This window comes from Sus scrofa, chromosome 9, assembly GCF_054392235.1.
Source record: "Sus scrofa isolate SSC_HxYL_T2T_F1_AM1 chromosome 9, Sscrofa_HxYL_maternal_Yorkshire_Landrace_v2.0, whole genome shotgun sequence".
NCBI lineage: Eukaryota > Metazoa > Chordata > Mammalia > Artiodactyla > Suidae > Sus > Sus scrofa.
The window spans coordinates 5,772,340-5,800,188 of NC_139391.1; the positions used below are offsets into that span (position 1 = coordinate 5,772,340).

At 48.3% G+C, this 27,849-nt stretch overlaps 2 protein-coding genes across 13 annotated transcripts; one reads left to right on the forward strand and one right to left on the reverse strand.

The window, feature by feature from the left end:
• LOC100518622 (olfactory receptor 51G2-like) lies at positions 1-25,341 on the reverse strand. Of its 5 annotated transcripts, none has more exons than XM_084975080.1 (3): positions 10,753-11,116; positions 10,177-10,308; positions 1-2,252 (listed from the first exon to the last, which is right to left on the reverse strand). In XM_084975080.1, exons 2-3 carry the CDS (start codon positions 10,177-10,179, stop codon positions 1,272-1,274), a joined length of 984 nt encoding a protein of 327 aa, XP_084831206.1. In that variant the 5' UTR covers positions 10,180-10,308; positions 10,753-11,116; the 3' UTR covers positions 1-1,271. The 5 variants fall into 5 exon arrangements, 4 of the variants coding, with proteins under 4 accessions (XP_084831206.1, XP_084831205.1, XP_084831204.1 ...); XM_084975079.1 differs by lacking the exon at positions 10,753-11,116 and adding an exon at positions 10,546-10,694; XM_084975078.1 differs by lacking the exon at positions 10,753-11,116 and adding an exon at positions 10,546-10,694 and having other exon boundaries at positions 10,177-10,383.
• TRIM21 (tripartite motif containing 21) lies at positions 19,283-27,643 on the forward strand. Of its 8 annotated transcripts, none has more exons than XM_084974124.1 (7): positions 19,283-19,720; positions 20,336-20,789; positions 21,293-21,388; positions 22,508-22,738; positions 25,131-25,153; positions 25,989-26,089; positions 26,353-27,643. In XM_084974124.1, the coding sequence occupies exons 2-7, from the start codon at positions 20,382-20,384 to the stop codon at positions 26,901-26,903; spliced, it is 1,410 nt and encodes a 469-aa protein (XP_084830250.1). In that variant the 5' UTR covers positions 19,283-19,720; positions 20,336-20,381; the 3' UTR covers positions 26,904-27,643.
• Positions 27,644-27,849: the final 206 nt, after the last annotated feature.

Here is a 27,849-nt window from a genome sequence, read left to right on the forward strand (position 1 = left end):
TTTTGCTTTTTTATTTATTTTTATTTTTCTGTTCTGGTAAGAACACTTAAAATCTATCCTCTTGGAAAAATTTTAAGGTGCAATACAGAACTGTTAACTATGCTGTACAGTAGATCTATCTCCAAACTCATCAAGTTGTAGACATTAAATATGCACAGTTTTATACGTCAATCATACTTCAAAACAGTGGTATTTTTTAAAAAAATGAATTATAAAAAGAACTACCCCGAGGAAAGAAGGAAAAAAAAAAATAAAGACCCGAAAGATGGGAGTTGTTAATGCTGCAGGGATGCCTTTCACTGTCTCATGCATGGACATTGCCCACCCATCATTCAGTTACTAAGTAGTGACATCAGAATACATGTGAAAATTAATATTTACATCTTTTCAAATCATACTTGGTGGAATTGGCAGTCGTAGAGATACAGAGAATTAGTAAACCCTGAGAGAAATGCCTTCTTAAAAGACAAAATCATGGAATCTAGCACCAAATGTGGGCTTTTCCCTCCTGTGGGCGCTAATGCAGGCTTAGAAAGTGCGTATTATCATGATGCTAAATACTTAATCATAAGGAAATCTAAATAGTCCTTGAGCAGCTTTCAGGGGCCTGGCATTGCCAACATTTCTCTCTATGTCAAAGCAGAGACCCACGTTAAAAGAACCCAGAGAACAGCACCACTCTCTAAGATGTCAATACACGCTAGATGAACTTAGCATGTATGGTTTTATCCTACGTGATCCATTTCTTGGTATATGAGCTGGTTCATGTTCAATGTGGGAGAACAGGACCAATTTTAAGGTGACTATAGCTTTCTTAATAATATACCTAAGTATATAATACTACATAATATTCTTAGTGTACATAATATAATAGGAATATACTTCTTCCTTTGGCTTGAAAGGAAATGGGGACAAAAATCCAGTGGGGAAGAGGATAGAAGTGCCCGCCCAAAGAGCTAAGCACACACATCCTCTCAGCGAGCTTGGTGAAGTCCCCTAGGCAAGGAGGTGCTGCAGTACCTATGAGTCTGAAATAGCTCAGCTCTGATCGGAGCAATGAGAGGATCATCAAGATGACTCCTCTATATGCTTTTCAGTGGTCTCAGTCCCCCAAAACTGCAACTGCAGAAGCTGATGGCGCCCCCACAAAAGGCTCAAGAGTAAGAATGAACCATTCAGACACCCCAAAACTTTACTCTCCACCAGGATCCTCTCCCATCCCAAGATCCAGGCTGACCCACGGAGGTTGTGTGCCACTGTGTCCGGCTCTTCTATGCGACATCAACCCTCTTCTGCTGGAAGCGCCTCAGGAGGCCCTGACGGATCTGCTTAGACTTGATGCAGTAGACGATGGGGTTCATGAAGGGCGGAACCAAGAAGTGCAGGTTGGCCATGAGCACTGCCAGAGCCGGGTAGCTGTGCTTCTCCACTCGGTGCAACACAGACAGCCCCAGTTTGGGCAAGTAAAAGATGAGAACGATGCAAAGGTGTGAGACACAGGTGTTGAGTGCCTTTAGTCGTTCCCCAGGTGATGCGATGCTCAGCACAGTCCGCAGGATCAGGCCGTAGGACAGCAGGATGAGGGAGGAGTCAAAGCCCAGCGAGAGGAGGATGGAGACCAGGCCAACCAGGCTGTTGACCTGAGTGTCGGAGCAGGCCAGTCCCACAAGGTCGCAGTGCAGGCAGTAGCAGTGAGAGAGGACGCTGATCTGGGGAAAGAGCAGACGCCGCAGGAGGATGGGTCCTGGGAGATTGAGCAGCACCGCCCTCCCCAGGATGGCAGCCCCCACTTTGGCCATGGCAGAGTGGGTGAGAATCGAGGCATAGTGCAGAGGGTCCCGGATGGCAACAAAGCGATCAAAGGCCATGGCCAGGAGGACGCCAGATTCCACGTAGGTGAAGCCGTGGATGAAGAACATCTGTGCTGCGCAGAGATCAAAGGGCAGCTCCCGAGCACTCAGCCAGAAGAGCCGCACCATGGTGGGGAAGGTGGAGGCACAGAGGCCCAGGTCAGAGGCCGCCAGCATGGACAGCAGGATGTACATGGGTTCGTGGAGGGCTGGGTCTGTGCGGATCAGGAAGAGGACGAAACTGTTACCCAGGATGGAAACCACACAGAGGAGGTTGATGGGGAGGGAAACCCAATGATGAGCCGCTTCCAGGCCTGGAAAGCCGGTGAGGAGGAAGGTAGGATGGCCAGAAATGCTGCTGTTGCAGGAGAGCGTAGTGACTCCAGGAGAGCGTTGTCCATCCTGTAAGTGAGAGGCACTCATTCAACTGATCATCACTTACAAAGTCCCTACCGAGTACTAAGGACTGGACACGAAGAGCTGCCCCACAACACTTTCTCAGGCCACGAGAGAAACCCCATTCCTCCGAGGCGCTCCATTCCTCTCCATTCTCTAGATAATTTCATCTTCCCCGTGAATAAAGTGATAGTGAATAAATTTCATGAGCTCATCTCCGCTTACTGCTTCAGCCACTCAGCCTCTATCCTTGCTCTGGCCCAAACAGCCTCCGTTGTTACTTTAGCTATGTCCAAGACCTATCCCCAGAGTGTCTTCTCAGACTAAGTAATGAAGAAAGGAGAATTGTCTTCTGTTTAAATTTCATGTTTAGACTCCATTCTATTTATTCTTGGAGGCGGGTTTTCCACAGGCTGACCCGTCTATTAACAAATGCACCAGAAAGGACACACTCAAACAAAAGATGTATTTCCAAAACCATCCTCTGAAAAGGCTGCTTGTTTGTTCCTCTGGTGCTATGACAGAATCAACATTTTCTATATTTCTTTTCTGGAAAATCCTTTGGGGCCTGAAGATTCTTTCCCATGGGCTCAATGGTAGCAAATTTCTCTCTGGTGAAGGCGGATTGGCTTGGAGGATGTATCCAAGAGTTCACCAAAGCTACATCTGGTAAACACGATGGGAACTGAGATGAACTGCCTTTTTTAAAAAATTTTTTGTGCCACCCCACAGCGTATGGAGTTCCTGGGCCAGGGATCAGATCTGAGCCGCAGTTGTGACCTATGCCACATCTGTGGCCATGCTGGATCCTTTAACCCACTGTGCCAGGCCAAGGACCAAACTTGCATCCTGGTGCCGCAGAGACACTGCCGATCCTGTTGCACCACAGCGGGAACTCATGAATTCTCTTTGTTAAGCTCCTTCCTTCCAACCCCACCTCCACCTCACTGGCTGCTGAGACTTGCACGTTTTCTTTGGACCCTGGCTTGGAGACAGTCCAGTGGCCGTGAATTTAATTAGAAGACATTTTTCTCTTACGTGTCTTTTTTTAGGCTTCTTATCATAAAAGCAGTTATGATAGGACCAAGTGCTTTGAAGGTCTCCAGAGGTGGGGGGCTGAAGGGTGGAGCTGACAGGTCCTAAGGGACCCCACCTAAAGAGCCAGGCGGAGAAGCTTGAGCTTCCAGAACCCCAGGCTTCTCAACATTAAGCAGGGAGCCAGAGCATAGTGTGTAAGCTCGTCTATTCCCATCATTCACATAACACTTTTGGGCTACGCGGCCTCCCAAACCTCTTTCCTCCGCAGTAGGATGGCATCTCCCTTTGTCTATTGAGCATCTTCATGTTGGTTGCATTGTAGACCCAATGTCCTGAGGAACCTACAAACTGTAATTCCCCTTTCTCCCAGAGCGCACCCTCTAGGACCTGTTGGGCCTGCCTGCCTTTCCTGTTATCCGTGAAATCTCAAAACAAAACAAAACAAAACAAAAAACCTAGTATCTCTTCTCACTCTGTAATATACTCCCCAAATCAACTATCTGTGAACTATCTCTTCCTTTCAGATCCCATTGAAAATAATCCACCTGAAATCACATTATTTCCCCAGATATTATAACAGCCTCCTAACTACCCCACGTTGTTCAGTCGTTCTGTATTCTGGTTGGCCTTCCACGTTGCCTTTAGAATCATGATCAGAATGCTGAGGAAAAGACTAGCATGAACATTTAAGTGCGTGTGGGTCTGGGGAGGAAGCACAGCCATCAGACTTGTTTCGGGGAGGTGTCTCCTAACAGGACTTGTTTCATGATGCTCACTGGTCCCTGAAGTCACAGGATCAGATCGAAGCAAGATCTTTGTGGAGGGTCCAGAGCAGGAAGGACCTTGCTCATCCTTGCTCTGTCGCCTCCTAAGTCACCTCTCCCCTAAGCACTAAAAATGCTGCTCATATCTTTCTACGCACAAATATACCATATTCAATATCCTTAAAATGTGCTTTTAGTTGAAATATAAAATGTGCATAGAAACACCTACATCGCCTAAATGTAACACCTGAGAAACTGCCTCAAAGGGCACATACCCACGTACCAAGCCCCCAGGTCAAGAACCAGTACTGCCAGCCTCCCCATGAACCCATGACCCCTTCCAGCCCCTCCAACCTCTCGGTGACAACCACTGTCCTGAATTCTAACACCACAAATTAGTTTTTCCTGTAAGAATCATGAAGTATATACTCTTCCCATCTGCTTCCCTTTGTTTAAGCTTCTGTCTATTTGTTGAAGGATGGTTTGGTTTATGTTTTGTCTTTTTTTTTTTTTTTTTTTTTGTTGTTGTTGTTGTTGCTATTTCTTGGGCCGCTCCTGCGGCATATGGAGGTTCCCAGGCTAGGGGTCCAATCGGAGCTGTAGCCACCAGCCTACGCCAGAGGCACAGCAACGCGGGATCCGAGCCACGTCTGCAACCTACACCACAGCTCACGGCAACGCCGGATCGTTAACCCACTGAGCAAGGGCAGGGACCGAACCCGCAACCTCATGGTTCCTAGTCGGATTCGTTAACCACTGCGCCACGATGGGAACTCCTGGTTTATGTTTTGTAATTGCTGTCTTGCTCAACGGACTTTCCATCATGTGTCAAGCACTGTGTCAGGAAACGGCATATACAAAGGAACGCCCACGGAAGGCAGGAGACCCTAAAGGAACGTGCGTATTTGTTCCAATGTGAGCAGGTGTGATTCCACCAGTTTCCCATGATGATTCTCCGTAAGGACAGGAAGAGCACCTGTCATCATCTGTTACCCGACAGCTGCACACTGAGTATGGTGTTACCTCCCGTCGCCACAGTAAGGGGCTGAGTCTCAGGCAGAATACCGTGCTCCAGGCTGAACAATCCTGATCCCAGATCAGCCCTGATTCTCCAAGCCGTGCCCTAGCAGAAACCTTAGGACACGTCTCCCAAACTGCCAGGCAAGACTGGAAGGCCGGAAACCAAATCGGAGGCTTTTCCTCTGGATACAACTTAGTCCGTATACAGGAGCCCACCTGTGAGCAATGGTTTCACAGACTATCATCCCATACGGCATCAGATGGTTTGCACAAAGCTTCTGTCCACAGTGGAGTGAAAGGACAACCACCTGCCCACAGTCCCATCAGAGAAAGAGAACGTGCTCAAGCCCTTGGACAGCCCCTTTTTCTGAAGTCCCTGGAGATCCCTGCATTACTGCGCTGGAGTTAAATCCACTTTGCCTTATGCTTTTTTACCTTTTTTTTTTTTTTTTTTTCCCTTTTTGCCACGTCCCTTGCTTTCTGACACGTCTTCAGGGTCCTAAGTTTATTTTCTTACTCAGTAACAGTAAGAGTTACACCATAACACATTTGTCTTTTATGAATGCTTCCTACACATATGCTTACTAAATCCCCTAACCATGGGGGATATTTTTCATTTTCTGATGAAGAAATTCGGGCCAAGACGAGCAAAGTAACTTTCCCAAGGTCATGATGTTGGATGATGGATCCAGGATTTAAGTCCAGGCTGGGCAAAAGAAAAAGGCTATTTGCCTAATTGCTCCATATAAGAAAAGGCATCTTGGCACTTCGTGGTTATTAGATCCTTCGTCCTCAGGATAATTTCAAGGCCAGTTTTTCTGTCCCCCTCCCTCCAACCCCATCTCTCTTTAAAGCAGATGCAGAGGTTTGAGCCAGGAGTGAAGTCACCTGCTAAGAGAAGTGATCTTCAAATCAGTGCAGCCAGCTTCTTTGCTTCCATCACTCCCAGCTTTTCCAACCTTTCCACACAGGATGCAATCGCCAAGTTGCCTGCAGCAGCCCGCCCGCACCCAAGACCCAAGAATCCAGTAGTCAGTTTGTGATAGAAGACAAAGCTGTGTCTCCTCTCCCTGTTCTGCTGCAGGGGTAACAGGGGGTTCACCAAAACATTGCACACCTATCATGTAAAAAAACAAACAGGAGTTCCTGTCATGGCTCAGTGGAAACGAATCTGACCAGCATCCATGAGGATGCAGGTTCGATCCCTGGCCTTGCTCAGTGGGTTAAGGGTCTGGCGTTGCCGTGAGCTGTGGTGTAGGTCGCAGACGTGGCTTGGATCTGGCATTGCTGTGGCTGTGGTGTAGACCAGCGGCTACAGCTCTGATTTGAGCCCTAGCCTGGGACCCTCCATATGCTTCAGGTGTGGCCCTAAAAAGATTTTTTAAAAAAGTTTAGATTTAAATCTTGACTCATCCACTTTCTTCAGGATCTTAGGAAGTTGAGTGCCTCAGTTTTCCTATATACAAAATGGGAATGAAAGTTAACACCTGCCTCATATGGCAGTAAATACTTGATAAATACTCGTCATAATTTTTTAAAGTGCTTATGTGTTAGGCACTGTGCTAAGTGCTTTGCATGTAGTCTCAATTTAATATCTATTTTGATCTTAAGAGTCAAATATTATTTTCACAGATTTTAGTGATGAGAGTGCTCGGGAATGGACAGATGCCTACACCACAGCTCATGACAATGCCGTATCCTTAACCCACGGAGTGAGTCCAGGGATTGAACCCACATCATCATGGATACTAGTCAGGTTCATTACTGATGAGCCACAGCGGGAACTCCCAGAGACCATATTCTGAAGCCCTGGGTTATACTGCCTTTGTCAGCTGGCTATGATGGTTATTAATATTAGGAGAGCTGTAAACTGCCATCCCCAAAGTAGATGAAATACGACTACAGATTTATGAAATCTCCTCATTTACTGCCCCTAACTCCTCCCTGACTGCTCATATGCATCAATCCTTGAAGTTCCCAGTAGAAGAGTTCTAAGATTATAAAGGGCCCATGCACTTACTGACAACTTCTGTGTTGACCACTGTGTGAGTTTAATTATAGCTCACGGCTTAGAAAGAACTTCCTCCTGAGAGAGCAAAGGAGCAACGTAATAAAACCATATGTGCAAAAATAAACAGCGAGAGAAAGAAAGAGCAGGAGAGACAGAGAAAGAATTTGCAGAGCAAACCCTTTCAAGGGCAAGAGGAAAAAATTAAACTACCCTCTTTGCCCTTCTACCATCTTACTCATCAGGTTCCAAAAGACCATGAACAGTGCCAAGACTCTATTTCCTAAGCAGGGAAGTCTGCCCCTAAGTGGTTCGTGGCCAAACTATGAGCCACCAAAAAGAAGCGACCCAGTTGAGAGAGAGAGGGTTGGAGACCCTCTTCCTACAAGAAGGTTTCTATGGCAACAGATGCCCAAGGGGATGTAAGGCTTTAAGCCTCTGGATTTGCCAGCTGAGTCCTGGGGCCAAAAGGGAGGTTATGGACCATGAAGCTCTGGCACTGCAGCCCCAGCTTAACAAAGGCCATCGGGAGCTGGGGACCCACATTTTCGCCATGCTCAGGATGCTGTTGTGCTTTAGCCAAGCTGAGCACCAATACTGCTTTACTCAGGAAGACACCTAGCATGAACCTGTCTGGGGCAGGCACCTGTAACTGGACAGTCACAACCCTTCTGCAGTGTCTCCAGCTCCCCAGAAACAGCTCAGATCCCCTCTACCTCCTACAGCTTTCCAGCAGTTTGAACCTTTATTCTGTTCTAGGGATGTGTGGGGACATGTCCTTCCCCCACTGCATGCAAACCAAGAAATGCTCAGGAGCCACTGCTTTAACACAAGACTTAAATCCTGAAAACTAGCAACGAAACTGCAGTGAAATATGAGTTGAGGCATAAAGCTGGAGTTCCTTAAAAGGCTTTAGTTTGTTTATAGATTTGGGATTCATACAGGAAAAAAAATCGTGATTATTAGATAAATCTGATCCCATCAGTCTTTTGAAAATTCCTTCCTTAAGCTCTTTATTTTTTTATCATTTATTTATATTTTTTTTTCTACTGTACAGCATGGTGACCCAGTTACACCTACATGTGTACATTATTTTTCTCACATTACATGTTCCATCATAAGTGACTAGACAGAGTTCCCAGTGCTACACAGCAGGATCCCATTGCTAATCCATCCCAAAGGCAACATTCTGCATCTATTTACCCCAAACTCCCAGTCCCTCCCACTCCCTCCCCTTCCCCCTTGGCAACCACAAGTCTATCCTTCCTTAATCTCTTTAAATGTGTTTATGCGATAGATCCCCTTCAGATCCCACCTTCAAAGTGCTGCCTCATTTAAAAGCTGGCAACCAAATCTTTGATTAGATATTAACTAGGGAAGCCTGGCAATACATGAAGAGATGCCAGCGTCTGGAATGGATCAAGAATGTCTCTAAGTATTGAGTGATATTTAATTTTAAATAAGTAATAGAGCAGGTAGGTACTTAGGTAGGTAGATAGTATCAATCTGGCTTCAGACTTCTTTGTTATCAATCATGGGTACCTGTGAATATGCTGTAACCCAGCTTCTGTGCCTTTCCCTCCTGGATTAACACAGATAAATCTGCTAAGGAGCTGAGACATCTGCAAATGTGGTACCTTCCTTGAATGTCTGAAAAGCACCAGGAGTGGATGTTCCATTAAAATCATGCATCTCCTCATATTAGCTTTTCAGAGGTTGGGACAGGTGGCATCTTACAGGTATCTGCTCCAGGGTGGGCAGCATGAGCAGACATAGGTACCCTCTACCCAGATTGCCTGGGTTTAAATCCTGGCCTTATCCATGCCGATGGATAAGCAGTGAGGTCCCACTGTACAGCACAGGGAACTATGTCCAGGATCTTGGGGTAAAACATGATGGAAGATGGCTGAGACAAAGAATGTGTGTGTGTGTGTGTGTGTGTGTGTGTGTGTGTGTGTACGCACATATGACTGGGTCACTATGCCGTAAATCAACTATAGCTGTAAATCAACTATACTCTAACAAAAAATAAGATTTTTTTAAAAAATAAAGATATAAATCCTGGTCTTACTACTGATTAACTGTATAACACTGGACACATTTCTTAACCCTCCTATGTCCTAATGCTCTCACCTATAAAAGGGGAATTTCTCACACTGTTGTGCTAAGGTTAAATGAGCTCGTCAAGAAATAATCCCTTAATAAATGCTAACCCTGATCAGCTGTTACACAGCTGCCAGCCTTCTCAAGTTTGCTAAGGATGAGCTAGAAAGTCACCCCTCTACACCTGTTCAAACTACAGAGGACAGGCTGGCTAGGATTTGGTCCTGCAGATGGACCCCAGATCAAGGCTGAGCCTATCCTCTCTGAGTCTCTTTGCCCATAATCAGAAGCCCCGCAGTGATATGCAGGAAATCCATCAGTTTCAGCCTGTGCAAGGAGCAGCCCCTGCAGCTGGCATCCCCAGGAGCTTGTCCTGTGGCTTTGGCTGGCTGGTTGGGGCCTGGGAAGCAGCAGTGTTTCCTTTCATCATGGGATGACCATGTTTCTCAGTAAGGAACAGTCAAACTCAAAAAGGACATGGGAGTTCCCGTCGTGGTGCCACGGAAACAAATCCAATTAGGAACCATGAGGTTGCAGGTTCAATCCCTGGCCTCGCTCAGTGGGCTAGGATCCAGCATTGCGGTGAGCTGTGGTGTGTAGGTTGCAGATGTGGCTCGGATCTGGTGTTGCTGTGGTGTGGTGTAGGCCGACAGCAACAAACAGCTCCGATTAGACCCCTAGCCTGGGAATCTCCATATGCCACAGGTCCAGCCCTCAAAAGACAAAAAAGACCAAAAAAAAAAAAAAAAAGGACACGGATGTGATAAGAACTCATTACAGGTATGACCCAAGCTCATTATGTCATATAGAGGATCAGCAGAGGCCTTGAGGTAACTCTCAGGTTATGGAAAGACCTGGAGGGTAGTTGCCTGCCCTGAGCAGAGACCATTCAGTGCCGCCAAGAGGCCAAAACGCTGGTGTGGGGCAGCAGTGCGAGGCCTCCAGGCTCCGGGCCCTCCCCCAGGCCCGGCTTTGACACCCGGCTCCCCGCACTCACCATCACTCCAGAGCCTGCGTCTCCTCTCCACGGCACCTCTGTTTGTGAAAAGCATTGTTTGCTGTGTCGATAAAGACCAGGCCTTTATAATCCTCCCGGTGGAAGCAGAGAAATAACAGGTCTGCTGGGATTCTGGGTGCAAAACAGGAGATTTTCTTAATTGAACGTGTTGAGCCCCCTGAGTGCTGGGCCAGGCAGCGGCGGGACCTGAAAGGAAGCATCGAGCCCTACATCCTGATGGTTTTTGCTAAGGGGCACCAGAAAGAAACCAAAGTATGCCTCCTCCCAAAGAGCCCACCCCCAAGTAGCCAGGTGGTACCCAGAGGCGGGTGGGAACCAGGCTGGTTAGAGACTGGTACGCGGTCTGACCTTCTGGGGCTCCAGAGCCTGCAAGGAATCTCCATTTCTAGAGAGAAGGAGAAATCAGGCACGTAACCAAAAAGACATGCCTCAGTGCTTTAAATATTAGGAGCGCGTTGGAAAGGAGAAAAGTTTTCTGTATCTAACTTTAGGTCTGTGCCTAGGGAATGAAGGTGCTTGAAAATAAAGCTATAATGATGGAGCAATACATCTCACCTGTTAATACCCGCGGAGTGCTTTCATCAAGCGTGAGAGAGCAGAAAAGCTGCTCTCTATTCCTGGATCTGTTTCTCAGCACATGTGTGTAATGAGCAGATGGCTTTAACTCCTTGAGCTTTTGATGCTTCTCTTGTAAACCAGGAATAATGGTTATTTCGTGGGATCCGTACTGGTGCATCATCTGAGCTCCATACAGGCTCCCTTTCCTTCCAATAGGAAACTGAGAAGAGGCTTCAGGAATCTGCTTGGACTCCTCTGCACAGCCCATCCTCATGCCACACTTCCTCCACCCCTCTTAGAGTTTTGGGTCTTTTAAAATAAATAGTTTATCTCAGGATAAATTTAGATTTACAGAAAAGTTACAAAGTTAGCATAGAGAATGTCTACATATCCTTCACCCAGTTTCTGTAATGTTACGTAAACATGGTACATATACCAAACTAGAGAACTCATATGGGTACATTACTGTTAACTAAAGTTCAGATTTTATTTGGATTTCTCCCGTTTTCCCACCAGTGTCTGTTTTCTGCTCCAGAAGTCAATGCAGCTGCCACATTGCAATTCGTCTCATGTCTGCTTAGTCTCTTCTGGTCTGTGAGGGTCTCTCAGGCTTTCCTTGGCTTTCAGGACCTTGAGAGTCTTGAAAAATGTCAGTTATCTTGTAAAAGGTCAGAGGTTTTCATTCACTGGTTTCAGCTGTCCCTGCTTCCTTTCTCTCCACCATGGACAGAAGATCACGTAGAGGTGACAGGCTACAGGATGTTCTGACTCCTCTTTGGATAGTTTAGCTTAGTTCGTATACAATTTTGAAAGGTTGCTTTTCCTGTACAGTTATTACAAAATATTGGCGAAATTCCACATGTTGTACAGTACATCCTTGAGCCTGTCTTACACCCAATCATTTGTCCCTTCCACACCACCGCCCCCAAATTGCCTCCTCACCCACAAGGGGAATCACTCGTTTGTTCTCCAGATCCGTGAGACCTAACTCCTCTTTATTCCACTCCAGGTTCCCGAGTTTCCTGCAGATTAGAGAACAGCATATTTCCAGGTTCTCTCTGCCATTAAGAGATGCTGGGGTTTTCCAAACGGTCCTTCTGACCGCAAGCCAATCTCTGTCCTCCGTGAGCTGCACCCCAGTGCAAGCCTTCCCATACCTATCACACACCCTTTTACCATTCACTGAAATTTTATTTTTAAATGATTTTTATTCTTCCATTATAGGTGGTTTACAGCATTCTGTCAATTTTCTACTGTACAGCAAGGTGACCCAGTCACACATACATATATACATTCTTTTTCTCACATTATCCTCCATCATGCTCCATCATATATGACTAGATATAGTTCCCTGTGCTACACAGCAGAATCTCATTGCTTATCTATTCCAAAAGCAATAGTTTCCGTCTATTAACCCCAGACTCCCAGTCCATCCTACTCCCTCCCCCTCCCCATTGGCAACCACAAGTCTATTCTCCAAGTCCATAATTTCCTTTTCTGTGGAAAAGTTCATTTGTGCCATAGATTAGATTCCAGATATGTGATATCATATGGTATTTGTCTTTCTCTTTCTGACTTACTTCACTCAGGATGAGCATCTCTAATTCCATCCATGTTGCTGCAAATGCAATTATTTTGTTCTTTTTTATGGCTGAGTAGTATTCCATTGTGTATATATACCACACCTTCCTAATCCAATCGTCTGTCGATGCACATTTAGGTTGTTTCCACGTCTTGGCCATTGCGAATAGTGCTACCACGAACATACGGGTGTGTGTATCTTTTATAAGGAAAGTTTTGTCTGGATATATGCCCAAGAGTGGGATTGCTGGGTCATATGGTAGTTCTATATTTGAGATTTTAGATACTTTTCATGCTTCAGTTTCTAGATGTAAAGAGATCACTTTTGAACAGATTCTTAACTGTTTTGTTGAAATACTCACCTCTCTCTGATGAAATATTTTCTTTCGCTTTTCTCACACCTAATTTTAGGATGCTTTCTTTATCTTCAAAGTAATAAATACGGCTAATGCCAGGTCTTCTCTCAAGCCAGGGATGGAGGAGAAAATGGTAAATGGAAGTATACAGGAGACACTTCAGAGCAATTCTATCTGCTTATGAGAGACTGCCCCTTGTTCTACTCATTCTAAACGTGAGCTGTGGTGTAGGCTGCAGACGCTGCTCAGATCCCACGTTGCTGTGGCTATGGTGCAGGCTTTCAGCTTTGGCTCTAATTGGACCCCTAGCCTGGGACCTTCCATATGCCGCACATGCAGCCCTAAAAAGCAAAGCAAAGCAAATAAAATCCACACTATCCAATAGTCTTTGACGTGGTCACGAAATGGGGGTTCCTTTATTCATTATACTTTACCCAGAGATGAACTGAGCACAATCCTTTGCTCTGAAGCTTATGCTTCTAAAAGAGAGTAAAAGCATGGGTAAAACCTAAACTGGTACATTGCTCTCTGCTTTAGTGGACAAGGAGAAGGAGTTGAGACTCTAAGAGCAGGTTGGCCTTAAACATATTAAAACAAAAGGCCTGGATTGTAGTAGAGATCATTGTGCATAGAATCAAGCAGAATTTAATTAAACTCCTTAATTTCCAAGTAGGTACTCTGTTCTAGGTTCCTAGACGTTAAAGGCGTCAGGATCCACTTTATAAACTTGAGACGATAAGACTACCTGGAGAGGTATAGATGAGATGATATGTATAAAACACTAAACATTTGCATGTTTGCTCTCAATATAGCACTCCCCTCTCTTCACTGCAAGAGGTTAATTCCTGAATGCTGGATTTCCCAGGCTCCCTTGTGGTCTGGTTTCTACCTGGGTTTGGGGATTGCAAATATCAAAGGAAGATGGACCAGATCCTCTAGATGAGCCTGAGGAGGGATTAAATTATCGACCTTTATTCAGTAGGCAATGGGAGCAAGAAAAAAGAGAAGTGAGACAATCAGCATTGGGGGAAGGGAAGTGAGGCGAGGAAAAATGCAAAACAATGCAATGTAACGCATGATCACGCTGGACAATAGTTCCTCATGAGTTTCAAAAAGACACTCCTCAGCCAGCGGGGTTTGCTCGTCAGAGGACTTGCCAGGAGGAACCCGACCTGGAAGGAGTCCCTAGGAGAGGAAGGAGGGGAATTTATCTGTCCCACCCTATCTCTGCTGTCAGTGATCACCTCATGGAGAACTAACTTCCTACAATTTTTGCTTGTGTCATTTGCCTATAACAGCTTCTCAGAAATCTGGATCTCATGACCTGCAGTGTGAGGTCGCATTCAAATCCAAAACTGTGTGTACAGACTGATAACACTGCTAGGATGCCAAGAGATTAAGAGAGGTTCAAAAGAATCAGGTGAAGCAGCAGCTCCAATTCACCCCAGCCTTGGGAATATCCACAGGAGACAGGAAAGGCTGTAAAAAAAGAAGAAAGAAAAGAAAATTCTATATACATTAAAAAAGAGTTATGAATTTCTACAGAATGTCTGGGTCATAGGTGATAAATGCAGAAAATTCCATAGGTGTAATAGGATTCAATCATGCAGTGATTGTAAATCTATCCATTCATTTTTCTGATATGTTATTACAAACTTTTGACTAGATTTTCCTATGCTCTACAGTAGGTTTTCATTAATCATCTTTTTTATAAGTAGTGTGTATATGTTATTCCTACCCTCCTAAAATGAATAGAACATTGTAATTCAACTATACTCCAATAAAAAGCACTGTTGGTGGGAATGTAAGCTGGTACAACCACAATGGAGAACAGTATGGATGTACCTTAGAAAACTATACGTAGAGCTACCATATGACCCAACAGTCCCAGTCTTGGGCATATATCCAGGCAAAAATTTCCTTAAAAAAGACACATGCATCCACATATTCATTTCAGCACTATTCACAATAGCCAAGACATGGAAACAACCCAAATGTTCATTGACAGATGATTGGATTAGGAAGATGTGGTATATATACACAATGGAATACTACTCAGCCATAAAAAAGAACAAAATGATGCCATTTGCAGCAACATGGATGAACTAGAGATGCTCATCCTGAGTGAAGTAAGTCAGAAAGAGAAAGACAAATACCATATGATATCACATATCTGGAATCTAATCTATGGCACAAACGAACCTTTCCACAGAAAAGAAAATCATGGACTTGGAGAATAGGCTTGTGGTTGCCAATGGGGAGGCGGGGGGAATGGGATGGATGGGGAGCTTGGGGTTAATAGATGCAGATTATTGCCTTTGGAATGGATTAGCAATGAGATCCTGCTGTGTAGCACTGGGAACTATATCTAGTCATGTATGATGGAGAATAATGTGAGAAAAAAGAATGTATACATGTATGTGTAACTGGGTCACCAGGCTATACAGTAGGAAAAAAAATTGGGGAAATAACAATAAAAAATTTTTTAGTCAAAATTAAAAAATTAAATTTAATTTAAAAAAAGAATCTGAGGTGGTTCACAAGATTAGAACCAAGTACATATCACCCTGAAGGACAGTGGTGAAGGAAAATCTTCCCACTGGACAGAACTTGAAGCAGGGAGTTGTCCACTTTGCTTGAAAGACAAGGTGAACCGGGGAGTTCCCACTGTGGCTCAGTGGTAACAAACCCGACTTGTGGGGTAGGTGGGTTTGATCCCTGGCCTCACTCAGTGGGTTAAGGATCCAGTGTTGCTGTGAGCTGTGGTGTAGGCCAGCAGCTGCAGCTCCGATTCAACCCCTAGCCTGGGAACCCCCATATGCCATGGGTGCAGCTCTAAAAAGCAAAAAGAAATAAGAAAGATGAATTGATGTATGTGATATATGTATACCACCTCAACCATGTTTTACAGGTCGGTCTGTGGGTCCAGGGCTGAAAAACACTGAGAGATGAATAACAGAGTTATGGGTAGAAGCGTGCCCAGAACTTCTAGGAAAGGGTCCAGAGTGGAAATATTTTTGCCCATGTGCATACCCACTGGAAATATTTTTACCCATGTGCATACCCACTGGAGAATGCACTCGGTCATCAGATAAATAAGACCACCCGTTCTGTGGCTGTTGATCAGCCTCTGTCCCAGTCACCTGTTGCTTGTGTGGGTTTCTGTACAAGTGTCCTTATCAGGAGTGGTCAACAGACAAGCTTGAGGAGAAACCCATACTCAGGCAGAGCTTGTATCCCAGCTGCAATGGACACCTGCCCATAAAAGGCAGCTCTGAACCTGACTTTTCCTACTTCTAAGAGAATCTAGTGGCACGTGAATTACATTGAACCAAAAGTAATATATCCTCACAAAACTGGTACTCTTCCAGAGACAGATCCATTCTCCATCTGACATTGCTTCTGCCAGCACCATCATCTTCAGACCTCACCATCAGGGTCGCCAACAACATCACTTGACCGTCAAAGACTCTGGGAACGGGACTGCCCTTGGAAGGTAGTGGTCTTACACTGGGCATCATCAGCCATTAGAAGCTGGGAGGTACTGCTGAGGGCTCAGGTACGGCAGCAGTTTGTAAACACACACACACACACCCCCCCCCCCGCATGCAATGGGAAGGGTGTCCCATAAACTCTAGCACATGTCTAAAATCAACAACAAAATATATGATGGCAATTTTTTCATATCCATCATGAACACAGTCTTCGGAGAATCAAGAAGGGGAGGGAGAAACAGCCCCTGTTTATCATCAAACTAGTGACTCAATTACAAAACATTTTCTTTCCATCCCCTAACAGAGGCTCGGCCCCGTTTGAAGGGACTAGTTAAGAAAGGGAAACTTCTTCCACCAGAGTAAGAAAACCTGGCTCTAATAAACAGGAATTTGCCACTGTCCCCGGGCTCTCTGGGGCTTCTTAAACCCTGAAAAGGTAGAGGATGGGGTTTCTATACTAGCTGGAATGACTCATCCCTATTATCAAGGAGAATGTGACTTGCTAGCACATAATGGGGGCAAGGAAGACGGTGCCCAAAACCCACAACAGACATTGGAAAGATGCCTAATTAACAATGGCCAGTGCAATGAAGACAGGAACATTAAGAATACCGATCATTCAGGAATGAAGATTTGGGTCCCCTCACCAGGAAAAGAAGCCTGAAGGATTCAAGTACTGGCTGTGAATGAGGAGCATCGGGGATGAGGGAAAACTTTGGTTCCATAGCCACTCGAAAGGTGGAAAAAATGACAGCTATGCATATGTTATGCTAATTGATCTGTGTGCACATTATTGAGCAGGTACCGATGCAACCCTGGGTGTATATATGAACATCTTCATTTAACAGGTGCATAAATTGAAGCTCAGGGAGATGGCAGGTAACTGGAAAAGAGCAGAGTTAGCACCGAACCTACATCTGCCCGATCACGAGACCTACGCTCCTGTCTACCCCTCCCTACTCCACGCCTGTAGGAAACCACGGGGGGGCTGCAAGGGACAGGAAGCAGATCATTTTCTGAGTGACTGAAAATTTGCATATGTCCCCTCTATTTTTATTTTATTTATTTATTTTTTTTACTGTTTCCCACTTTGCTTTCTGGGATTATGTTCTTGGAATTAAATCTGAGTGTAGAGACACAGAGGTACAACTTGGACCTAAGACATCAACTTCTGGCCTTTCACTGAGCAAATTCTCTTAAAAACAGAATTGGAAATTTCAAAGAAGCATGGAGTGTCTTTAGGTCTCCCAAATCTATAGAAAATATTAAGTGAAGTTCAGTTGATGTTTGTTTTCATTTGTTTTTGCTTTTTAGGGCCACACCTACAGCATGCGGAGGTTCCCAGGCTAGGGGTTGAATCAGAGCTACACCTGCTGGCCTACACCACAGCCACAGCAATGCCAGATCCTTAATCCACTGAGCGAGGCTAGGGATCAAACCTGCCTCCTCATGGATGCTAGTCTGATTCATTAACCGCTGAGCCACGACGGGAACTCCCGATATTTATTTTATATGGGGACAAAAGAAATGAGTAGGAAGGAAGTGAGAGTTTTTCCAGCCTCACCATCTTCCTTCTCTACAGCACATGAGCACACCTATCAGCTGCGCCTACAGCCTCTGCTTGGACTCTCAGGCAGCCTGTTATCTCCCAGCTGTCCCCAACACAAGGGTCCTCCCTGGACTTTTAACTCTCAGGCACCATGGTTTACCGTGTCACTTAAAGTCACTTCACTCCCTTTACTCTCAGTGTCCTCTCCTGTGACAATAACTCAACTGCTAAGTCGCTGCGTGGCTTAAAGCAAACAACCTGACACAGCAGTATTAACCCTAACCCTAACCAGTAGGCGGAAGCCACCCACCCCAAGCATCCGTCGACAGATAACCGGATAATCAAAATGTATACTCAGACGCTGGAATATCATTCAGCCTTAGAAAGGAAGGCAGTCCTGTCACCGGCTCCAGTGGATCTCCGGAACCTTGAGGATCTCAGGTTATGTGAAATACACCAGTCACAAAGGGACAAATACGGTAGGATGCCACTTACGTAAGGCACCGAAAACGTCAAACTCACAGAGACAGAAAACAGAATGGTGGTTGCCAGGGGCTGAGGGGAGGGAGGAATGGGAAACTATTGTTTAATGGGGGCAGAGTTCACGTTTTGCAAGATCAAAGTTCTGTGTGTGGATAGTGTGACGGTCATACAATAATGTGAATGCATTTAATGCCACGCAACTAGACACTTACAAATGGCTAAGATGGTGAATGCTATGTGTATTTTGCTGCAAATTTTAAAACTGATAATAATAAACCTGAGAAAACCCCTAGCTCAGTGAGAAGTTTACAGTTGGTGCTCAATAAATGTCAGGTCCCTTCTTCCCACTCCCTGGTGTGATACCCACCTTGGAGAAATGCAGAAAAAAAATCCCTCTCTCCCCAATGTTAAATACCGCATCTCCTAAAAAGAATTTTTTCCTGAAGTAGGAGAGAGAAACTGGCCTTTTTTTTTTTTTTTTTTTTTTTTGCTTTTCAGGAACACACTTGTGGCATATGGAGGTTCCCAGGCTAGGGATCAAATAAGAGCTACAGTGGCCGGCCTTCAACCACAGCCACAGCCACACCAGATCCCAGCGGCGCCTGAAACCTACACCACCGCTCACCGAAAGGTCAGATCCTTAACGCACTGAGCGAGGCCAGGGATGGAACCCACATCCTCATGGATCCTAGTCGGGTTGGTTAACCACTGAGCCATGAAGGGAACTCCCTAGAGACGGTGGCCTTTGTGGGAGAGCTCCCCGGAGCTCCTTAGGTCCACCCCAAACTCCTTAAGAGCAGCTCTGGGTGGCACGGTACGGAGGCCGGGGCTAAGCACCCGAGTCAAAGAGAGCAGCCTCTCCACGGAGCAGTCACACTACTTGAGGCCACTAGACAGCGAGACATGGAAAGGAGCGCAAAGCAAGGACTGGATGCTGCGGAGCCTCTGAGCCATCCTAGCCCCGGGGCGCTGACACTGGCCGCAGCTCAGCGCGCCCGCCTCCCGCCTTCTGCCTCCGCCCCTTCCCTCCCCTTCCTTTCAGACTTGCGCTCGACGGGAAATGCGGGAAATCGAAAGTGAAACTTGGAGCCAGCTATTATCTGCGGAGTCCCTTGAAAAGGTGAGTGGATTCACGAACTCGGTTAGACCCGGGTACCCCAGGCCTCCCCGGGGGACCTCTCTCCGCTGCCCCGGATCTGAAGAGCCCCTTGCAGCCGAGCTCTCTGCAGCCCCAGAGCCCTCTTGGGCGCAGGGTTCCCTCGACCCTAACCCGGCGGTTTTCCCCGTGCTGCCGTCCGCCCGGGAGGAGGCTGGGCTGTGAACCGACTTCCAAGTCCTCCGGAGCCCAGGGCGGGGTAGGCCTGCCATCCCCGAGACGCCCATCCACAAAAGTCCCCTCTGGAAACGACAGGGGCAGGGTTGCTTAGGGTATTAGAAGTTTTGGGGTCTGTGCCCTGGAGGAAACAAAGACAGGTGCCTGCTTCAGGAAGCTGAGGGAACAGGTGGGGGAGTGCTCTTTAGACATGTGTGGGTGTGTGTGTGTGTCTGTGTGTGTGTACACACATAGGTATGTACACCTGCACATATGGATAAATATGTGCACGTGCAGATGTGTGTGTATATATATACTTATTTATATGTTCATATTGTGGGTGATAGATAGCTCCTTCCTGCCAAGTTTCAGGGATTAATGACGAGGAATGTGAAGTATGTGCCTCCTGGCACGGGGGAAGGGGCATGGTAAGTGGTCACTGCTATTAGGATTAGCTTCTCAGCAGAGCAAGAGGACCAGTGGCTGGAGATGGAAGATGGACGGGTAAGCCTGGGCGTGGAGGGTTTCAGCAGAGATAGACATGAAAGTGGAACTGTAAGCAGCCTGATCTCAGATTCCCAGCAATTTTTGCTATCTCTTTTGAGGACTCAGTTTCCCCTTCTGTCTGACTGGCTCATTGGACCAGACTCCGGAGGAGAAGCCCTTGTGACTCAGGTCGACGTCGTTGTTACCTTTGTTTTCAGCCCCTCCAGTTCACGCTCCCTCGAGGTCTCCTTTGAATTGTTCTGTTTTCCTCACACAGCTCTTCTCATCGCCTTCTTTCCTTTTCTCCCCTCCCCGCTAGGCCACCCCGAGATCTCCCCAGCGCTGCTTCATAGCCCGGCAGCACCATGGCCTCAGCACTGCCCTTGGCAAGGATGTGGGATGAGGTCACGTGCTCCATCTGCCTGGATCCCATGGTGGAGCCCGTGAGCATCGAATGTGGCCACAGCTTCTGCCAGGAATGCATCTCCGAGGTTGGGAAGGATGGGGGCAGCGTCTGTCCTGTGTGCCGGCAGCACTTCCTGCTCAGGAACCTCCGGCCCAATCGGCAGGTGGCCAACATGGTGGATAACCTCAAAGAGATGAGCCAGGGGGTCAAGGAAGGCCCGCAGTGGGAGCTGTGTGCGGTGCACGGAGAGAAGCTTCACCTGTTCTGTAAGGACGATGGGAAGGTCCTTTGCTGGGTGTGTTCCCAGTCCCAGAAACACCGGGACCACACCATGGTCCCCATTGAGGAGGCGGCTCAGGAGTACCAGGTGAGGCCTTAGCCCGGAGGCACCTGGGCACGAGCAGGCAGGAAGAAGGTGGGGCCCTGATAAGCACTTTGTTCTCCCGGGCTGGGGGTGGGACCGAGTCACCTGTGGAGTTGAGGGGTTGGGGACAGGAAGGGGATCCCCTGCCTTCTATGTCCTATTTAAGGGAAGACCCACCATCTTGGCACGATTTTCCCACTGCCCAGGAGCAGGGCGTCTGTTGTGGGAAAAGGCTGCAAGGCCCATGCTTCTGTGTGGCCTCCTGGTTAATTAGGAACGAATGTGTCCCCACCCCCACCACGCCAACAGGGTACCTCTATTTCCTAAGAAACATCAGGCTTTTTCCAGAGTCTTCCCATCACAGAATGCCCACCCCGGTCAGAGGCTCACCCTTCCTCCTCCCCGCCTCAGGCTTTTCTAAGGACCAGTAGGATCCTCTCGGACCTTGTGCGCCCCCACCCTACTTTTTGGTCTGACTGGGCATTACCCGCTGTCTTTCTCTGCAGGAGAAGCTCCAGGTGGCACTCGAGAAACTCAGAAATAAACAGGAGCAGGCTGAGAAGCTGGAAGCGGATATTGCAACGAAGAGAGCAGCCTGGAAGGCAAGGGGCATGTCCTGAAGGGCACTTTAGATCAGAAGCCTGGGGAGGGTCCAGGGTCCTGGCCTTGAGAGCTCTGTGCATAGCTATGCCCGTCAGAAGACTGGGAGTCCCCGTGTGTCAGTCTCCAAAAACCAGCCATGCCCTGGGTCTCTTGAGAGAAGGGAGCAGGAAAGCACGGTGCCCAAAAGGCGGGCACTCCAGTCAGACGCAAAGACAGGGGGTCTTGGGGAGAATGCGTGGGGACAAGACGGACCCCAAAGCTCCTATTCCTGGAGCCCGGTCTCAGGCGATGACAGCACAGGGCCCCGTGTCTGCAACCGAGGAGTCCCAGGAGGAATGCCCGATGGCTCGGCCTGTCGGGACATGACAAGGGCTCTGAGGACAGACTTAAGGAGCCATCAAGGCCTGAGGGAGGAAAACCAGCCTGACCAGGGGTTTCTTGACGGCGTGCTGTTCCTGGTGCAAGGTGTCGCGGGAGCTATGGCCTGTTCTGCTCCAGGGCTTGGGCAGCGGTGGGTCAGGAACTAGAGACAGTGGGAGGAGCTCATGGCCAAGAGATCCTGGACCCGGGAAGGGTGAGTCAGGCTGTGGCGGCAAGAGAGGTCATCTCGTGTCATCACGTCCCTCTCTGGTCACAGCAGGAGAGGGCAGGCAGAGACTAGCCCAGTTTCCCCCAGGGCTTGGGAGTGGACTAGTGAGCTTGTCTTTGCGAGGCTTTAGGGGTGGGGACGGGGTTGCTCCCTCTGCAACTCGCTGGGATAAGAGGACAAAGGGGCACATTTGGGCGGTGACCTGAAGAAGGTTGAGGAGTCCCTGGTACTGTCGGCTGATGTTGCCGTGGTTGTAGGGCAGCTCCGGTGCTCTCCCCACCAGCGCCACTCCCCCTCTTAGTCCAGGACGCTTCAGCGCCCCCCCCCCAACCTCCCCCTCTTAGTGGAAGAAGCTCCAGCCCCCCACTGACCTCCCCAGCAAAATTGCAGATGTGTGTTTATTCCCAGACACAGCCAGAGTGATGAGTCTACAAGGAAGGCAAGTAGATATGGATACCTCCATTCCCAAAGCTTAGGAGATTTTGATTGAAAAAACCAAAACACCTCTTTCTTTCCATTGACACCCAAGGGGAAGGTTGAGGCCCACAAACTGAGGATCCACGAAGAGTTTGTCCGGCAGAAAAACTTCCTGGCAGAAGAGGAGCAGAGGCAGCTGCAGAAGCTGGAGGAGGAGGAGCGGGAACAGCTGAAAGCCCTGGGGGCCACAGAAGCCAGGCTGGCCCAGCAGAGCCAGGCCCTGCAGGAGCTGATCGCAGAGCTGGAGCGGAGGAGTCGGGGCCCCATGCTGGAGCTGCTACAGGTGAGGCCTGAGGACAGCCCCCCCCCACCCCGAGAGTCAAGGAGAAGTTGAAAAAAGCCAGAGGGAGCGCCCCTTGTGGCTCAGTGGGTTAAGGATCAGACACACAGTGTCCGTGAGGGTGCAGGTTCGGGTTCACTTCCTGGCCTCACTTGGTGGATTAAGGATCCAGAGCTGCTGCGCGCTGCAGTGTAGGTTGCAGATGCAGCTCGGATCTGGTGTTGCCAGGGCTGTGGCCTAGGCCTCAGCAGCAGCTCAGATTTGACCCCTAGCCTGGGAACTTCCATAGGTAGCAGGGGCAGCCATAGAAAAAAAAAAAAAAAAAAAAAAAAAAAGCCAGAGCTCTTCGGGGCTACCTTCAGAGCACAGAGAAACTCAGTCCCTGGAATCTTCTTAAATGAAACAAACTGGAATTCAGACTATGAGTGGTTTGCATTCAGGACGCGGAAGGGTACAAATTTGGGAGGACATGTGCCATGCAGCAGTGAAAAGCAATGGGCATTGTAAGTGCCTGCTGTAGCACAGACCAGGTTCATGACCTTGAGAAGGTACCTTCATCTCTCTGAAGATCAAATTTCCCCCATTAATTAAGTGGAAATTATAATATTGTTTATGTTAGAGGACTTTTGTGGGAGTTAAATAAGAGAATCCAGTAAGGCTCTTAGAGGAATATTTGGCTATGGGAAGGTTTTTGCAAATGTAATATAACTAAAGACACTGAACAAAAAACTAAGAGACGGTGGCCCAGCCCTGCCACCAATTCTCTCCGAGACGCTAAGTCAAGTCATTCTCCTTTTCTAGACCTAATTTCTCCATCTGGAAACAAGGAGAGGGAGTCAGCTAAATACCAAGGGTTTCCCCGGGCTTTAGTCATACATGCATCATCTTTATGCTTTCTGCTCCTTCTGGGAACTCCCCTCATGACTTCAGCATGTTATTTTTTCTTTACTCTGTCTCACTCTTTTACCGGAATAAAGTTAGTTTAAAAGGAAATTTGTCCTAAGCAGTAGTAGTCAAGAAATCATGTGGTGACATGTTACTGATATTTTTCTAGTTTATTTCACAGCAGTAATATTAATAACCACAAATTCTTAAACAGCACATGTAACATGCCGGGCTTTCCATCCCCCATGCAAGGAGGCAGATGCTCCTATTAGCCTCATTTCATAGATGAGAAAACTAAGGGGCAGCAATACTAAGAAGCTCGTGAGAAACTGAGGCTGAACAGCCTGAGCAAGTTCACTTAGTAAGAGGTGGAGCTAAGATTACAGGAAGTCTGTAACTCTGACAAACTCACCGACGTATTCTACGTGAAATCACCTCCTATCCACCGATGATACGCTCGCCTCACTTTGGGAAACTAGGGACTAGTGGTCTCAGAAGTTCCTTCTTCTCTACCCTTCTCTGGTTCCTCTTTTCTCTGCACCTTTTCACCGTCTTTCCATCAGATGGGGTCATGAGGCCACTTCTGGTTTGTGCAAAAGGCTGACTGGATTGTCTTGACCTGGTGGCTCTGTCTTCCCAGCATCTCAGTATCTAAACCTTGCTTCTGCCCAGCATTGAGCAAAGCTTTGTTTTTTGTTTTTGTTTTTTGCTTTTTAGGGCCGCACCTGCTGCATATGGAGGTTCCCAGGCTAGGGGCCGAATCAGAGCTACAGCTGCCAGCCTACACCACAGTCACAGCAACGCCAGATCTGAGCCATACCTGCGACCTACACCACAGCTCATGGGCATGCCAGATTCCTGACCTATCCAGGATCGAACTCATGTTCTCACGGATACTAACCGGGTTTGTTTCTGCTGAGCCACAGCACAAACTCCTGAGCAGGGCTTTCTGAGGCACTTTTGTCCGAGCCTAGGAGCCTGCCAGTTCCCAGGTAACGGCCCCCACCCACCTGCAACAGAATATTCTCAGGCATATTGGTTTCACATGCACAATGGGGGCAGCATTAAGCAGCACAGAGCACCCTGAACAGCTCAAGGCCACAGTGGGAGCAGTTTCTATGTGTTCTGGGCATCCTCTCGTGGCCATTCTTTCTCAGGGGTCACCTTGGGACCTCAGCCAGGCTGGGCTGTTTGCCCCTTTCTGCGCTCCCCAACCCCCACCGAGAATCTGGTCTTTTTAATGTTAGTTTTTTCTGCATCCAACTTTGTAAATGGCCCTTCCTTCCCCTGCTGGAGGTCCCACCCACGCTGGGTTTCTGCTTCTCCCACAAGTGCCCACACACACCTTTGCTTCCAAGCTGGTCCAAGACGTCTTTCGGGCCTTGGCCGAGAGGAATGGGGCGGAGAAGTGTCCTGTGGTCCTCAGGTGGCATCGCATCACCCACAGGACTGACGTCTCTGTCATCATCCAGTGACTCCAGAGCTTACTCTCTGTCTCTTTTCTCCTCAGGAGGTGAAGAGTGTCCTGGAAAGGTAAGGAGAGGCTTTCTTTGTTGGAGGAGAAGGTGGCAGGAAACATAGTCACCTGTGGGAAAGGTTTTCAGGTTTAAAAATGTGCCCTTGAAGGCCCCTTTGTGGCTCAGCAGAAACGAACCCAACTAGCATCCATGAGGATGCAGGTTCGATCCCTGGCCTCGCTCAGGGGGTTAAGGATCTGGCATTGCCATGAGCTGTGGTGTAGGTCGCAGATTAAGCTTGGATCCTGCAAGACTGTGGCTGTGGCTGGATTGTAGGCCGGCAGCTGCAGCTCCAATTTGACTCCTGGCCTGAGAGCTTCCGTATGCCATGAGAGCAGCCCTAAAAAGACCAAAAAAAAAGCACTGAGGTTTTCCCCATCCTTCTCCCTGTTCTCAAAGACCCAGTTCTCGCTGAAATAGTTTCTGGTCTCAGAAGGCTGATTAATGGACATCTCCGTTGCCGAGGTGCCCAGTCCTTGGAGTGTAACATCTTCACCAAGTGAGGTTCTGACCAGCAGGGAAGCTGTGAGTCTGCGGCCCGCTGGGGCTGCTTTAAAAAGAACCTGACCAGTTTCAAACCTCCCAGAACGGGCCCTGGGTAAGACCCGCAGCATGAGGTCCCTCAGGGAAGTGATGCAGCCTGTATCAGATGCCTTGAACGTAAAAATGGAACAGGATGTGCTTGGGTGGAAACTGCATCCTACCTCCCTTCGCCCTCCACCCCGAGGGACCCCAGCAGCATGGGAGGAGTTTGCACATTTGCATTGAATTACCAGTCATCCGCAGAGGTGATAATAGGGAGAGGGTTCCTTAGGAGTTGCAGAGGGGGTCTCTAACTCTTTTTCCCCCAGGAGTGAGTCTTGGAACCTGAAGGAGCTGAACATCGGCTTCCCAGACCTGAGCATCTTGTGCTATGTGCCCGGGATTAAGAGGATGCTGAGGTCATATGCAGGTGAGGCCGGCACCAGCGGTGTGGGACTGGCCTGCCCAGGAGCAGAGGGGACGACAGGGATGCCCAGTGCCTCCCAGGGTCGGGGAGAGATGGCAGGTGGGAGTAGGCGGGGCGGGGGTGGAGACAGGGGAGGTGGTTCCCCCAAAGGTCAGGGCAAGGGGCGGAGTTGGCGGGGGGTCACTTCCTCCTCATCCCCCACCCGGGACTCAGGGTTACTGAATCCCCCCCGCTCTCCCAGCCTGACCACGGGCCTCTCTCTCCAGTGCACATCACTCTGGACCCACTGACGGCCAGTCCGTGGCTCGTCCTTTCAGAGAATCGGCGACAAGTGAGGCTTGGAGAGACCCGGCAGGAAGTGCCCGAAAACGAGGAGAGATTTGATACCTACCCCATGGTCCTGGGTGCCCAGCACTTCAACTCTGGGAAACATTACTGGGAGGTGGATGTGGCCGGCAAGGAGGCCTGGGACCTGGGTGTGTGTCGAGACTCCGTGAAGAGGAAGGGACATTTTTTGCTCAACCCCAGCAATGGCTTCTGGACCATCTGGCTGTGGAACAAACAAAAATATGAGGCTGGCACCTGCACCCAGACTCCCCTCTACCCTCAGGTGCCTCCGAGCCGCGTTGGGATCTTCCTGGACTACGATGCCAGCACCGTCTCCTTCTACAACATCAGTGACCACGGCTCCCTCATCTACAGCTTCTCAGAATGTGCCTTCGCTGGACCCGTTCGGCCCTTCTTCAATCCTGGTTTCAATGACGGTGGAAGAAATGCACCCCCCCTGACCCTCTGTCCACTGAGGACGGGCTGGTAGGGATCCAGAGACTGTCGGTGGCAGCGCTTCTCTGTTAGCCCCCCTCTCAGCCAAGAGCCCTGCCTCATTTGCCCCTGGACGCCCAACCACCGTTACCTCTGCAGAGGTGTCAGGATATCAGCAAGCAAACGCTGGCAGAGAGGTCACGGGGGGTCTGTGTCAAATGACCTTCAACACCCAGATTCCTGCCCTCCGTTGCTTCATGAGCCCCTCCATAAGCCAGCCACTCGTATCTGGCCCCAAACTCATCTGGATCAACTGAAGCATGTTCTCCTCTCCATCTCCGGGCCTCTGCTCAGATCTCTCCTGTAGATCTTGCAAAGGGCTTCCTAAATAAATTGGGCCTCCGTCTGCCCCACCACTCTTGTCTCGTACACCTCTGGGATTAGCTTTCCGACATGGTCACGTCTCATCACGGATGGCTCCACGCTGCTACGGAAAAAGAGCCATTAGCAGCCATCCTTTTAAAATAAAGGCTGAGGAGTTCCCGCTGTAGCACAATGGGATTGGCGGCGTCTTGGGAGCGCTGGGACACGCAGGTTGGACCCCCGGCCCCGCACAGTGGGTTAAGGATCCGGCGTTGCAGCACCTGCAGCTCAGGTCGCAACTGCGTCTCAGATATGATCCCTGGTCCAGGAACTCCATGTGCCGAGGGGCAGCCAAAAGAAGAAAAAGATAAATTAAAAGATAAAAATGAAGTTTAAAAATTACAGAAAATAAAATAAAGGCTGAATTACGCACGCCTTAGATCACCCTGTTAAATACCCAGCTTGCTGGCTCCCCTACTCCCCTCACTACCTCCCAGCCGTATCTTCTCCTAAAAATACCTAACTCTCTGAGGATCTGTTCTTCCAGTTTTCCCAGAGCACAGAGGGCCTCCCTGCTGGTCCCCACCCCACGCTCCGCTCAGGGGGTGCTGCGGGTGGGCAGATGCAGTGGCTCGTGT